The 15,616-nt window shown below is 47.0% G+C and overlaps 1 protein-coding gene across 5 annotated transcripts in view; it reads right to left on the bottom strand.

The window, feature by feature from the left end:
- The window catches only part of MGRN1 (mahogunin ring finger 1), a 54,702-nt gene that overhangs the window by 15,315 nt on the left and 23,771 nt on the right, over positions 1 to 15,616 (bottom strand). For all 5 annotated transcript variants that reach the window (XM_086621985.1, XM_086621982.1, XM_086621983.1 and 2 more), the window contains exons 5-8: positions 9,995 to 10,112; positions 5,956 to 6,022; positions 3,732 to 3,784; positions 840 to 887 (exon numbers count right to left, since the gene is read on the bottom strand). In XM_086621985.1, the coding sequence (XP_086478111.1) occupies positions 840 to 887; positions 3,732 to 3,784; positions 5,956 to 6,022; positions 9,995 to 10,112 (286 nt within the window). The remainder of the gene's footprint in view (positions 1 to 839; positions 888 to 3,731; positions 3,785 to 5,955; positions 6,023 to 9,994; positions 10,113 to 15,616) is intronic.

Here is a 15,616-nt window from a genome sequence, read left to right as displayed (position 1 = left end):
CAGAGACCTGCACCATTGTTCTGCCGGTCCTATGCTGCCATATTTGTACCCCGACACACATCTGGCTGTGTAACAACCCACCAGGGTTGTTACACAGGGTTGCCAGCAGCTCACTGCCTTTGCTCATGATATCTGAGCTAATAATGTGGGCAGCAGGGCGAGGGAGGTGATTCTGCCCCTCTACTCTGCTCTCGTGAGACCCACCCTGCAGTGCTGCATTCAGCTCTGGAGTGCCCAACACAAGAAGGACATGGAGCTGCTGGAGCGGGTCCAGAGGAGGGCCACGAAGATGATCCAAGGGCTGGAGCACCTCTGCTATGAAGACAGGCTGAGAGAGTTGGGGCTGTTCAGACTGGAGAAGAGAAGGCTCTGGAGTGATCTTATTGCAGCCTTCCAGTACTTAAAGGGGCTACAGGAAAGCTGAGGAGGGGCTTTTTACAAGGGCGTGTAGTGATAGGACATGGGACAATGGATTTAAACTGAAAGAGGGCAGATTCAGATTAGATCTAAGGAAGAAATTCTTCCCTCTGAGGGTGGTGAGGCACTGGAACAGGTTGCCCAGAGAAGTTGTGGCTGCCCCATCCCTGGAAGTGTTCAAGGCCAGGCTGGATGGGGCTTTGAGCGACCTGGTGTAGTGGAAGGTTTCCCTGCCCATGGCAGGGGGGTTGGAACTAGATGATCTTTGAGGTCCCTTCCAACCCAAACCGTTCTGTGATTCTATGTGAGATCTCAGGCTCTTGGTGAACTAACATTGACGCTTCCCATTGGGCACAGTCAGGCACCTGTGGGACACCAGCAAACGTCCTTAATCAAGCAGTAGACAGGAAACAGGTACTTACGATCTGCTTCTGTTTTAACGGCTTCACGGAAAAACTGCCATCAACGTGCTAGCAGGAAAAAAAGGAAATGTATTAAATAGCTGAAGTGTACAAATTAAAACAGACTCATGATCAGAGCTGGTGTCTGCTAGCCAAGGGGAAGGTGGCACATGTACAATCGGGACAGCCTGAGTGGCAATCAATGGCAATATTCCCAGCAGAGCTAGTGGAACAGGGTATTGGAGTGCTCCTTGTCTGCTCCAGTGCAGAGTTAGACGGACTTGGCTAAAGTTAAACCTGGCTGAAGCGGGTCAGAGCATACACAAAAATCCACTGGCACACTGGCTGCCTTCAGGTTGCAAGCAGTCCAACTGGGTGCAAACACTTCTTCAGCGGGTCCAGCAAGACTTGGCAGGGGGTATTTGTTAACACCCTAAATAACACCCAGTTACAGTGTCATTCTTGAGGCCAGAGCCCCAAGAGAGCAGCGGGCTGGCATGAGGCTGAGAACAAGGCTTGTCCACCGGATGGAGTCAGAAACAAGTCATATGTGCTTCACATTGCCATCTTCAGAGCTGCAGTGACCACCTCAAGCCTCTGACTTGCTCAGTGGTGGCAGGCACAGCTGGAACAATTCTGTATATAGCTGGTGCCAGAACGAGTGACAGGAACAGTGTGCCATTTCTATGTTCTCCATCATTCACAAGGGCCAACTAAACTGAACCAAACCAACTCCTCTGCCAGGGAATAGCAAGCAGGAAAGGAGATTTAGGGGAAACTCCAGCAGGCCCTGCTGCTGTGAACAGTTGCAGACATGCATCTGTTTGCTGAAGGAGTTTCGGAAGGAAGGGACAACAACATTGCACCAGAAGACAAAGCATTCCTGTTTTCCAGGGAAACACAAAGTGCCAAGTTTTTGCCTTTGGAAGAGCTGCAAGGCCAGACTACGCATAGCATCAAGGTTACTATTCTGATCTTAAAGATACACATAAACAGCAAGTTACCAAGGCCTGCTGGTCTGTCTGTCCTCTGAGCATGCTCTGGTGATCAGCAGCAGTGCTTATTAGCAAGGACCTTCTCTGGATTTATGGCCCTACACTTCAAAAGCTGCAATTATTCTAAGGATGTAGAAAACATTTTAACCAAATAGGGAGGGGAAAGAACTCAACAAGCACTTTGCCCTGAGACTTTTTATTAAAAGAAAGATTTTGATCTTATTTTAAGCGTTCAGTGGAAGATGAGAAGTGGCCCCACCAAACAGCATCTCCTTCTCACAGCACATACAGATTTTTTCCTCCTTTCTGTAAGCTTCTATTATCAAGTGCTGGCCACAGGATGCTAGAATGGGAAGCTGGGACAAAGTCAGGTCCAAGTAAGAGCTCTACTCCCTGACCACAGAGGCTGGGCTTACTGCAACAGCACTATGTTTTGATATCATCAGATCCAAAGCCTAATCTGAACCTAGCTACAGCCAAAAAGCTATGAAGACAATAGCCAGGGGAGCATAGGTGGGTCTCGCAGATGAGGAAGGCAAACATGGGTAGAATACTTCAAAATCAGGCTGTAACATGCAGGAAACTGGTGGTCTCATCTATTCTTCTCTCCTTAGCAATGGCCAAACAATCATGTTGCAAGGCTAGGGGGTCTCCACCTACAGTATTTTCCTACCAAGAGGACAGATGGGCTCCAAACGCTACAGCCTTCCCCAAGGACCCGCTGCCCGCACTGTCCTCTCCCAGGTGCTGCAGAATGACTGAGGGATTCCAGTGTGTATTGTTTTTCCAGATCAGCTGGAGGAGGAAACTAGAATAACAACATCCCTGCCCTAGTCCCACAGGTGCTGCAGCTGCCCGTCTCATTTCTGACAGATCTCCGATTGCCAGCAGTAGACCCACCTACAGAGCCAGTGCTCAGAGCAGTCTTTGTAACACAGAAAACCTCATTTTCTGCACAAACTATATCCAACAAAAAAGCAACCTAGAACACTTAAACCGTCTTCCAGCCACAGAGCTTCCTTAGGACTGACTGTGCTTCCCATGCCCTCTGACTCAGCTTGTCACCATCCACATTATCCACCTAGGAGGAACAGAGTAAGGCCTGTCAACTTGCTCAGGGATACAGCAAGAACCAAGCAGACTTAGAAACAGAAGTCAGTCCACGTTCCAGCCTGGAAGTGGGGAATTTCTAACAGCACAGCTTTGATGCTGCTCCCCTCTACAAGCCCAGCTCTGCTCCAGCATCTCATGCCTCATCTTAGCACATTGCTACAAGTACCACTTGCCCAGAATATGTCTGCGGTATTACCACAACCAGACACAACATGCTTATGCAGTTATGGATCTTGCAGCTGTTTTCAGCGTCCAGTTCTCATGGGAAGAGATTTTGTTATCAAGGCTTGTGCACACAGCTTGGCTTAGCATTACCATGTAAGCGGTGGTCAGCTACATCAAACATGCCACCGAGAAGTAGTGGAGCTCATGGTCTGGATGTATCCTAATTCTTTAAAAGGGCTTGGTCCTACATGTAAACTAAGGCCAAACAATGGTGTAACAGGGTCTGGACACAGCAGATCCGGTTCTGCAAAGAGATCACGAGGCCCTGGAAAACTGCACGGTAGCAGCCATGGTCAACACCTTCCACCTTCAAACATCACAGCCACTGAGGCATGCCCTCGCCCCACACACAGGAAACAGCAGCTACAATTAGCTGAGTGACCAGCTCAGGTACAAATGATAATTACAGGCTGCACAGGAGCTGCTGCAAGCAATTATTTGTACTACGACAGCACTCAGGAACCCCAGTCACGGGCCAGGACTCCACTGTGCTAAGCATTATATAAACACAAACTAATGACCCACGGAAAGGTTTACATATACAAGGACAGGGACACGGGGGAATAAAGAACTCATTTACCTTTTCAAACGCAGCCAGAAGAACATGGGCATGACCCGTCACTTCAACCACCACTGCAAAAAGAGAAAGAGCAGTCCTGGTTAAACCGTGAAAGTAGCACAAGTGTAAAACTACCAGGAGCTGAATTGTATTCCATTTGCAATTTCTAAATAGCCACCTTTTCTATTTCCTCTCCTCTTGCAATTTAAAACTTTCCTTATGTTGTCATCAGGCTGGTTCATCTCACACTCCTGCTGGGCTCCGTGGCGGGCTCTTATACAGACAGGCCTTTGTTGTCTCGGGGGCTCCAAACCATCCCACTTTGTTTTCAGAGGTTGGAAAGGGAAAGTAAAACAAAGAGCTCAGTGGGACTCCGCTATCCCCTCAAATTCCTGTTTTTAATTACCTGAGTTGACCACAGAGATGAATAAATCCATCTGATTTAACATCAATTGGCAGCCCTTATCACTTTATTTCTGGCTAATCCTATGTGCTTATAAAACATTTATTTCTTATACCATTTTTGGACAGTGAAACATCTCTGTGCAGTTCTCTGATTTTTCTCCCCCAATGACAAACATCACATCTTCCTTCTTCCAACCTTGAGGCTTCCCTCTTAATTGAACAGCATCGAGAAAAGGCTGACAGCGGTTTCTGCACTGCATTCATGGCTCCCTCAGCAAATAAAAATACAGAACAGAGGAAACCGAGGTACGATCCCAGTCTCTCCAGCTCAAGACTCTAAAGTTCTGTTCAGCTCCAACTGGTTGGACCCTTTTGCTTAATTATGTTCAGACTCATCTTCTGGAAACGGGAGACAGAAGTGGGTGGTGGAGTCACCGAGGGAAGGGGAGGCATGTAACCACCTCGCCCTGCCTGGACCGACGAGCACCCGGGCTGCGCTCAGCACGTGCGGATGAGCTGGCAGACGCTACTATCAGCTCGGTGCCAGAAAGTTAACAGCTGAAGGAAGCAACTCCTGTGTTGTCTAAAAGGGAAAGGAGCTCGACAGCTTCCTTTGGGCCCAGAACAGCAGGGACAACAAGAGGAACCGTTCACTGGATTACACCACAAAGATCTTGTTTGGAAACAGCAGTATGTGGGGTAAGAGGGTCCAAGCCTGCAGATTTGCTGGGTAACCAGGAACAGTCACAGCAATTCGGGTGCAATCAGGAACGTAATGGCATGTAGAAAAGAGGGCTACAATTCATCTGCCTGCTCCTCCACTGCCGGCCAAGAGCCAGCCTGTTCTAGCTCACTCAGTAGATGACATTCAGGTCCCTCTCCAGTTTGAATGCCAAGTAAGAAAGAACAGGCATCGCTTCCCTGAGCAAGCGACTGCACTGAACAATGCAATTGACAACGGATTTTTTTCCTTTCTAATGATTCTCAAGTTTTGTACAAAACGTTACAAAATGCTGAAGTGAAATGCTGGTCCTGTTGACCACAACAGCCTCCAATTTTAGAGAAAACGTGACTTCCTTGGGCCCGTTTCACTCCTGATGCTCGGAATGAGTGCTAACCCACGGAGCCCAAAAGCACACACCCCTTAAGGAAAATACCGTGCAAGGTGAGTAACAATCTAAACATTTACTGGACTTCCCCCTCCAAAATGGCAAAGTGCTCTAAAAATAACCAACAATATTATTTCTCATTGAAGATTATGCTCTTTTATTGAAACCGTTCGGCACCCTTCAGAAAAAGCAGGAGAATTTTAAACTGCTGAATGAGGCTGTATTTGGTTAAACAGCACTTTAAAGCCATTTCTTTTTCTCTCAACATTCCCAGGGGAAGGCCAACCCTACAGTTAGCTATAGCTTTTATGAAGACAGCTTACCCCTCCAAGAAGGAGAAAGGACCAACTCTCTCCTTGCCTTACAAACTGCAAATGCAAAACCCAAAGAGAAAGGAAGTAATTTGCTCCAATTTGTGCCTGGCATTGGTGGCAGAGCCAGGAGCTCTCCTAAACACTGTTCCAACACTAACTACCTGGCCGTTTTTCCTGTAGAAAATGGAGGCTATTTTTAAAAGTATGTTTTAATGGAAAAACCTGTGGTTAGCTGTGCTGTTTAAATACAGGGAAGTTAAGGTGAACTCCCGAAACATTTTTATTCTGGAAAGGCTCACCAAGCCTTTGCTACAAGTAAAATGCTTTCATCACTGCAGAAGGAGACCTGCCCTGAAGGAGTCACATAACCTCAAAGGGAGCTAGAAGAGGACCAAGGGAGCACATCACCATGCTTACCATCCCCTTCATCCACCACCGCTCGGATGACCACAGGGAACACACCACGATCCAAGTCGAAGTTCAGCTGAGGGAAAGAAATAAGATGAGTTTAGACAATTCACACCAGGCTTGCCTGAAGACAACGCTCGGGATAGCGTTAACATCAGAGGAATGAAGGTGCCTTCTGACTGGTTCCCAGTCCCTGGTCTCGAAAGGACACAACAGAGCACGAGGATTTAAAATTCAGACACCAACTTTCAAATCAAAACAACTACAACACATATGTACATTGACATGATACTAAGCACCAACTGTGGCTAGCAAAGGAAAGGATCTCTGTTTGCATTTCATATGTTCTTTAATTATCGTTAATTCATATACCCTGAAAAACTCCTAAGTGATTTGTAGAAGGACAAGTTTCTCAAAATATAACTAGTGCCATAATTTTGCTTACGTATGGTAGGATATTCTGGTGATAGCATGACAGTACACATTATGCTCCCTACACCACAAAAGAAACCCTGAGTCTCATATGAAGCTCTTGAACATGTAGAGAAAAATCTGGAAAACTTCAAGCTCACACAACACTTTAAGGAAACACCAGACTGATTTCCATCTCTTGGAACATTAGGAAATTCAGGTCCTTGACCTTCTAATTGGCAAGACTGAAAATTTAAGATCTCACTTGAGTGCAAGGAAAATAGATTCAATTCTTCCTTTGCCCTGCACTTCATTAAAGCACTTCAAAAGCTCCACGTCATCTTACAAACACCAGAAAAACGCAACCTTACAAACACTGTCCTCTGCCAGGAACGGAAGTGGCTCAGAGATTGGATTTCTGTTGTTTTCGTTAATTACTGACTTGGGTTTTTTTGTCTCATCTCTTGCCAAGAGAGAGAAAGATGTCATTTTACCATGGTGTTCCAGGTAGTCTGTTTTCAGTTTTCCAGGGAAAACTGAGACCCAATTCGAAGCACCGCAGCACCGTTTGGGTAGTGCTTTGGGGCTTCCCTCACCTTCCTGCAGCCCCAACATCACTTGTGGTACGATTCTCTCCGCCAGTCCCTCAGAAGATAAACTACTGAGATGGCCATTGGCACAAATCGCAACCCAGAACACCCAGACTGGAGGGAAGGTGACCCTCACCATGAGCTTTAATGTAGTTTAAAATGGTTCCTCCTCAAATGCATTACAACCTAAATGTTCATCCTGAAATGAATGATAACTGTACACTGGGAGACGATATACTTGGTCAGCCACGTATGCCGTAGCCCATTAGCCACACGGCTGTGCCTCTGCCAAGAGCTGCAGGCACGCGCTTAGGACTACAACAGCTCACCAACCTTCTGCAGGAGGTGCGGGGCGAAGAGGGAACGGCAAGTCTGCTGCTCTTCTGTCCGTGGCTGCACGCTCCTCGAGCAGGCTGCATGCCTTTGGGGCCACTCAGCTTCTGCAGCACTTTCTAGAAGCAACTCAGCTGCATAACAAAGCTTTGCACCCCCCCCCACATACCCATTCAAATGTGCGTACCTGATTCCAAACAGAAGGCATGTGTTGGAAGACCTTATGGTTTGACCTAGCTAGTCTGCAAACCCGAGGGATATTGATTTTTATCCTCTGTATGATGGTTTTACATTTTATTCCTCCCTTAAACTACCAGAATCTATTCTCTTTCCAAAACAGCAGAGTAACAGAGAGAACAAAAATCTCATTTAACCTCTCAGTACTTGTTGTAGAAGAGACTCAATGAGCCTCTATTTTCCAGCTTGCATTTTTGAACCATTATGGCATGCCACAGAGGGAAAATTCATCGAGGACAATTGATTAAAATTGAGGAAAGAAGCTTATGGTTTTGCTTTGCTTCCTGCTCTGATTTATTACTGCACGACAACAGTTACTGTTTGTCCGTTTGAAGGGAAAGACACATCACAGAATTGTGGTTGCTTTACACCATAAACTTCTGCGTTCGCTAACAAAAGGCCTCGTTCAGGGTCCGTTTCACACTCATTTTTAGGGACCTGAAAACAACTCTCTCAACACAAGCCATATGCTATAACTTGCAAGCAAACCGGTATATTACGAAAAGTAAACTTCTACAAAGTTTTCCACATAACAGCCCAACACAACATTATTTTCCCTTCTGTTTGCCAGCCAAGAACTACGTCATATGCGAGTATTACACTGAGCAAAAATATGAAGTCAATCTGGGTTTTTTGGAAAACACCAACAACAAAGCTGGAAGCATGCAATTGTACACAGCTGAGTGATAACACTCTGCCAGCTGTCTCAGATAAAAGCGCTGTATTTCAGTGGTTAGTTAAGAAGATTTAGCCATAGGCGTTTTACTGGACTTGAGAGGACAAAGACTGATATTTACACAGAGCCGAAACGGGAGAAGAAACTCTTCGGAACCACGTTTTCTCTGCAACCAGAGCTCCCAGCAACACCAATGAAAAGAGGAGACAGAGGCTGGAGCAGAATCAAGTAAAAGGGGCTAGAAGAAGCTTACTCTTCCACAGCATCTCTCCCTTTAAGCTATCAAGGGGACATGACTTTAGTACTCAAGTTAAAACCTTGCTGTCAGGAACAAAAGCGAAAATTAAACTGCTTAATTCTTTACGAAGAAAGGGATCTGAGGTCCTACTTTCCAGCTCTCTCAGATGACAGGAGAGATTGAAAAGTAGCTCTTCCAGGCTTTTGTAGACTGAACTTGTGAAATCATGTATTGGCAGAGCAGCCAAGACATCAGGAGACCAGACTCTGCAGGCTCTTGGTAACCACCACAGCATTTGTTAAGGCACGGGACTGACTATAGTTGTAACTGTAACTTCAAGACAATAGCCATTCAATCTTTTCAAAATACATGAAAGATTTTTTTCCCTTTTTTTCTTTTTTTTTCTTTTTTTTTTAAATAGGTAGAGTTATCTACCAGGGTTCACATACAGAATACAGGCTTAGGTCAAGAAACAAGCACTGCATCGATGCTGACCTGGGAGAGGGGTCCACAGGAACAAATATATTAGCAGTAGCTGCAGACCGACTCCTGTGCATCAGAAATTTCTTATGGCAATTCTGCACAGTGCAGGGGAAAGACCAAAGCCTCCCTGCCCTGCATTAGATGCAGAAGTCCTTGGACCAAAGCTCAGAGGCTCAAGAAGCAGAGTTTCTGTCTGGGCTGGAATCTTGCAAAGATACCAAAATTAATAGGAGTCCACAGATCTTGCTATGTAGTAAAAGCCACAGAGCTTAATTAAAACCAAGCTCTTGTCTGTTTGCAGTTATGGGTTAGACTAAAAGGAGGAAGACATCCCCTTCTTCAGCACTAATGCACCAGTGTGAATTTGCCCCAGAAGGGAGAGCATCCTCCCACAACTCTGTACTGCTACGGTTAATAATGCAAGACACAGCCCTTAAACAGAATAGAACTCTTCCAGAGCAGTGGTCTCCAAACTATTTTGACTATTCATCCTATAAGTAAAAAAATGTTGAGCATGCATTCCCAATACACATATATTTATAATTTATAAGTTATATATATATATATATATATATATATATATACACATACTAGTGAAGTTCTTCCCACACCCCAATGAATTGTCTTGCACGTACCCCACTTTGGAGACCACTGTCCTAGAAGACAAGCCAAAAAAAAAGGGGAGGAAAAAATAGAGAGATCAAGACAGACATTTGTTCCCACAAGCTCTTTGGCTGGCAGGGAGAGGAAGGCTGAGGAGTGGTGGGTTCCTCCAGGAAGAGCTCCAGTGTCAACCTCTGCAGTCTCTCTCCTACACCAGGTGTTGGGATGCCAGCTAAGCAGTGATATCAAAAGTCACTTCTTTGGGTTTCTTCCCTGTTTGCCTCATCTGCCTGCCAAGTTCCCATACGGCGTTCATACCTGCTCCTCCCAGGGCTCCATTAGTCTCATACCCACAAAACGTGCCATGGCAGCTGGGAGAGGGTGTCTTCCAGCTATGACTTCATGACATTAAAAGGAGTCCAGTGCTTCTGGGACAACAGGGTTATAAAAAGAAGAGGACACTGAGAAGAGACTTACCTCATCATCCTTCCAGTCTGAGAAATCAATCTTGAAGGAAGGCAGGGAGAATTGCTGGCTTACCCCTCTCTTGTAATGAACTGTTTCCGACTGCAGAGAGGGATTCTTTGTGCTGTATCTGAAGAAAGGGGGGAAAAAGAAAAAACTTGCTGTAACAAATGATTGCTCTCTGTCAGGCTCTCATTCATTCATGCCTGTCCGCTTTTCAGGAATCACAAGTGGCAGCTCTAAGAGGCAGAGCTGGCAGGGGCTGGCAGCCATTCAATGGGGATACAAAAAGGGAAGGGAAAGGTCAAAGCAAGAAGGTGAGCACAGGGAAGGGAAAGCAGCGCAGACGGGCAAGGTCTGATTGGATCCATACTGACCTGCCTGGAAACACTGGGTGTCAGAGGAGGACAGTGGGGTGCGGCAGCCTGGCAAAGGCTAGCTCACTAAATCCAGGGCCTAGGCAACACTGGCTTTCAGCCCAGCACACAGTTCTATTTTCTGCAGGAAACCAAGGAAGAACAAGCAATGATCGTTGTGTGGCAGCACACAACCCAACACGGTGCTGAAAGCTCTCCTGGACAGCTCTGCAGTGAGAAACGTTGCTTGGCTCACCATCATCCTGGTAAGCAAAAGCCATTCTGATTCACTCCTTTATTCCTCATGTGCTTCCCCAGAGGTGTTGCAGGGATACCAACACCACCAGAGAGACACCGAGCAGTCCTCCGTGTGGGCCACCTAGAGAAGAGTCACAATTCTTCCACTGTCTCGAGGCCCCAGCACTGAAACGCCAGCACTGCCAGGCTGCAACGACCATCTCTGGAATGGGACCACAGCTACCATCCACCATCTTCTGCACTCGGAGCCCACCCAGCAGTGTCTGCCCCAAGAGAGACATTTCACTGCCTGCTGACCATCACTACGGATGGTGTGATTCACAGTGGACTTCAGAGGCAAAACAGGATCAGGAAGTTTTCGCCCCTTTCTAGAGGGTTATTTCTGAGCTGGATGTGCACAACCTCTCGCTATGCCAATTCTAGCACAGAAGAGGAGGCAGCGAACTGCAAACCAAGGTGGGAAGATCTGAAGCTGGTTCTACTACCAAAGCCCTTGTTGTCAAGCTACCAACAGTGTGTTCAGAGCATGCTGACAAACCAGAAAGTGAGAGATTCCTTGCCCAGGAGGCTTACACTGCAGAAACAACAACCTCCCATGGCACAGTGACGAAGGAGTCCTAGCTGCAGCTCCACAGGACTTTAACAGTCAGTCACAGTAATGGGATGTTATCTTTTCTGCACACTAACCATCACTTCCTAAGCAGAGCTTCACACAGTGAGACTGGGAGACCGTTGGCCTCCAGCCACTGCCCACTCAACAGCTACAAGCTTGAAGCCTTATTGACTGTTCAAATTTGATTGCCACTGTTCTTGATCGACCAGACAGCCCAGGGACAGGCTCCAGGGGCAAGTATCACATTAGCACCAGAAACTCCAGGCTGAGTTGTTCCTTAATTCAGCTTGGGATATGACATGGGATCTGCTGACAATCAGCTCCTCAGATTTTGTGGATTGCATTTCTCAAAGAATAACATGGGCAGTGCTACTGCCAGCCCTGCGAAGGAGATAACACCAGAGAAGATCAAAGCATTCGACGTGGCAAATTCAGTACAGAGCCCTGTCAAGCAGAGCAGTCAATAGAGTGTGCACAGAGGCAAAGTAAAGAGAATCTTTGCTTGAAAAACAGGATTCTCTACTTCTGAGGACATTCAGCTGTTCTAAAACACAGCCTACAAATCATCAGGTACGTAAGCAAAGGTTGGAAAGCTCCAAGTTCCTTATATCCAACCACACTTTGTAGCGGAGCACAGCACACCAGAAGGGGATGGTGATACAAAGCTTTTCTATGTCCAAGGTAATGCCTTCTAGTTTCTATAAACAAGGAGCAAGAGGGCTGGGCAGCTCACTTCCAGAGGGGGTGAACCAAAAAAAAACATAGGAAAAGCCCAAGGTGCAGAATCAACCAAGAACTGCAGAACTGAGCATCACACCAAAGATGTAAAAACTGAGCTGGAGGATGGCAGAGGTGGCCAGATGATTAGAGAAGACATGCCTGAACCTTAAAACTCAGCTTCAAGCAATGCTGTGGAAATTTTACACTCAAAAGCTATAGGGAGTCTATAAGTCTCCCCACCTGCTGCCAGAGTGTGAGAGCCCCCAGAGGCAGCAGGCTGCCCTCCAGGGCTCAGGCCAGTCAGCACTGTCTAATACAGAGCCTTAAAGCACGATGATGAGGATAGATTTTGCAGCTGAAGGTATAAGAACCTGGATACAAGAAAATGATGAATATTTATTAATTCCTCTCAAACTGAAGGAGGAAAAACCAGGCTCCCCACTGGCGTGAACTGCTGCGTTTCTCTGGAAAACTAGTGTAGTTCCTGCACCTTCTGAGGATCCAGAAAGCTTATCAAGTGTCACAAGATCCACACTAAATTCTAGAAGGCTGTGATGAAGGCCAGGTTCACCACATGCACCCTGTTCTTCCTGCCAAGGCAGGTGCATTATGTCATTTATGACAATACTTTACCCTCAAAGACCATTCTGTACTGCTCTGAAATTGTGCTGCTTTACTAGAAGGTCTCACTCCATCCTTTGCATTTAAAGCATGGTGTGGGAGAGATCAGAATGACAGGTCTTTTATGTGTGAATTACAGAGCGAGCAATTGAGTGAAGTTTTATTTACTGAGTTGTCAAGCACAATGAATAGAGCAAGCCTGTATCTAGCTCCTTTTGTGGTGCTCTCAAAGCTTCCCAGCTCTGCAGAGAGGCACAATTCTCTCTCTACAGCTGGGAAAGCAGGAGCTGGAAGAGTGACTTATCTAAGGTGACAGCAAATCAGGAATCTACTGGAAATAAAGTGCAGAGAAGAGAGTGGAGGTCAGAGGCTGCCTGGATGACATGCATCACAGCAGTGCTGGGAAAGGGGTGTAAACATGCTGACGGTGGGTGCCAGGAAGGCTGGAGGACCTGCACTTACAGCACCAGAAGCCCAAACCAGCCTACAACAGGAAAGCAAGTAATGTTCCAACGACGGGGTAGAACAGTACTTGCATAGACTTGCTGCTCTCACCATCCCACCATCGTGCCAAACTCTTCCACCCCACAAACCCAGCTGTGTATCAGAGACCCAGCAGATGAGAAGCCCTGTGACTACATCGCAGTGATTTTTGAGAGAACAGGAAACAAATTACAGTCATTCCCCAGTCTCACTCCTCCACCATCAGCTGAGAAGCACTTGCTGCCTGCACAGAGAAACTCAGCCTGCGGCACACGCAGGCTTCTCCCTGTACACAGTTCAGACTTGCTACCGGGCACCTGTAGACCTTTAAGTAGCTGCCAAGCCACCAGCAGCATGCTTGTATTCAGGAACCTCTGGCTAAGCAGAGTTAAACTTCTGCTGCTACCCTCTCACTGGAGAGGCAACACGAACGTGCAGGGGTGTTTCTCCCTCTCTGATCCCTGATGAGCACATGGAGAAGTTCTCAGCAAGGCACCAGTCCAAGCAACTGCAGACTTCTTCACTGCTGTGTTCCTCACGCTCAGCTCTACCTGGCACTGGGGCTGCCTCGGACAGTCAAAAGACAGTTCCTGTTTATCACAAGCACGCTGGGACCCCTGATGGAGAAGCACTAAGCGAGTATCCTAGCCAGCTTGCCTCAGAGTTATGCAGAGCACTGTCCAGACCCCATTCCTCAGAGAAAAGCAGGATGCACATAGCAATGTTGCCCCAAGGTATTGTTTTTGACTAGTAAGGGCTGAGAGTCTGTGCTTTGAAGAGCCTGTGGACAAAATAAGAGTCCTCTTTCTTTAGTAACAGCTACGCACGTTCCACAGCAATTTGCAGTGAACCGAGGACAAGACAGAGTTACTGAAGGCAGTGACAGGAGAGCTTCAGAGGGTACTTGGGAACCAACTCTTCCACTGCTGCAGGCTGTGGCTGCCTGGCAGGCTCCGGATCCTCTTACAGGTGATGAAGAAGGAGCCAGTTGCGTTCTGCTGGAGTTCAAAGGGGCCAGGAGTTGATGTGGAGCAAGCACGCTGGCCATGCTCTCCCCCACCCACACACTCCCCTTTCATTTGGGGCCAGGATCTCACAGGTGAGCTTTCGGGGAAGAGGGAAATTAAACGAGTGTCTCAACTCAAAGTGGTTTTTGTTGATGAAAGAAGTACTACCAAAATATAAGGCGGCCGTAGCCCTGGGTCTCAGTCAGTCAGGTGAGATCCAGGCCAGAGAGGCTCCCATATGGAGTCTGGAGGCTAACTGGCCTTCTCCTCCCCTCCTGCTTCCTTCCTGGACCGAGTTTCCACTCCAGCCCAGGAGGAAACAAACACCTTACCAGGCAGCTGAAGCCCTGCTGCCCGTATCCCGCTCCAGCCGCTGCAGCGGTCTGCCTTCAGCTGCGGAACTCGCCGGTGAGAGCAGGCGCTCACGACTCCAGCCACGCTTCAAAGCTGGTTGGCAGCTTACACAACAGCTACGCGGAGAGGCACAAAGGCCAGAACTCTTATTAAAGACAGAGGGTTTGTCTGCTTGGTGAAATCTATAAAATTTCGCTCTCCAGCCTGCAAACTTTGCACACTACAGCGTTCCTTTGGGGACTGGTGTCCGCCTGGATCAAAGCGGGCTTCGGCTGTGAAGACTTGTGCCTGGCAAAAACCAGCACTCGCCTCTGATTTCTTCAGGCAGAAGAAATCTCTCTGCACAAAGAATTCAAATTAATCACCACAGTCCACAGCCAAAAGCAGCAAGAGCACCTTTCAAAGGCCCTGAATAGACAGAGGCTATTAAATGACCAAAGGAATATCCGAGCACCTCTGTCCCTCCGACGCAAGCTTTAGTGAAAACAGCCATGCGCTGCGCTACCCGCTTCAGTTGGATTTCATTTTGTGAACCAACTACTCAAATTTTCACATGCAGACAGAATATATAATCTATTGCAGCGACACGTCCACTGTCAGCTTAAAAGACTGTGGCAGGATGTTTGTGATGAGTGTAGCAGGCGTTGCAAAAACAAACAAGGAAATGGGATTTTTAAAAAAATCAAAAAAAATATCCAGTGCACCCATTTGTGCATCAGCAACAAACAGCACAGCCCTGAAAAAGGGCAAGGATCGCAGAGCTAGACTGACCTATTTTCATTGTGTTTTCTTTTTATAATGAGAAAACAGAGCTTGGAAACATTACCAGGATATGGAAGAGAACCTTTTCTGTCCAAAGAGGAAGATCTTTTTCATAAGAACGGGCTGCAAAACTCAAACCTCTCATGTCATATTTATCATCAGCTCCTGATCTGCCTGGATTGCTCATGTCTTTAGAGCTGGCTGTTTTAAGTGCTAGTTTGACTTCTTCCCCTGAGGAAACAACCACTGCTGTCATGTTTTAACTACACAATCCTTCCTGCTAGTCAGCAGGATACCTACAGCTGGAAAAGTCCCAGGAGCCCTCCCAGAACAGGCTAATAGTGTGCACATCAAGGCTTTCGCCAGAAAAGGAAAGGATGCATTCATAGAGCACACACAAAAAGAGAATATGAACATCTCTGCAGCCTGCTCGAAAAAACACAACTGCCTCCTAAACCAA

Source organism: Tauraco erythrolophus, chromosome 17 (genome assembly GCF_009769465.1).
Source record: "Tauraco erythrolophus isolate bTauEry1 chromosome 17, bTauEry1.pri, whole genome shotgun sequence".
NCBI classification, from domain to species: Eukaryota; Metazoa; Chordata; class Aves; order Musophagiformes; family Musophagidae; genus Tauraco; species Tauraco erythrolophus.
This window is presented reverse-complemented; position numbering and strand designations above follow the sequence as displayed.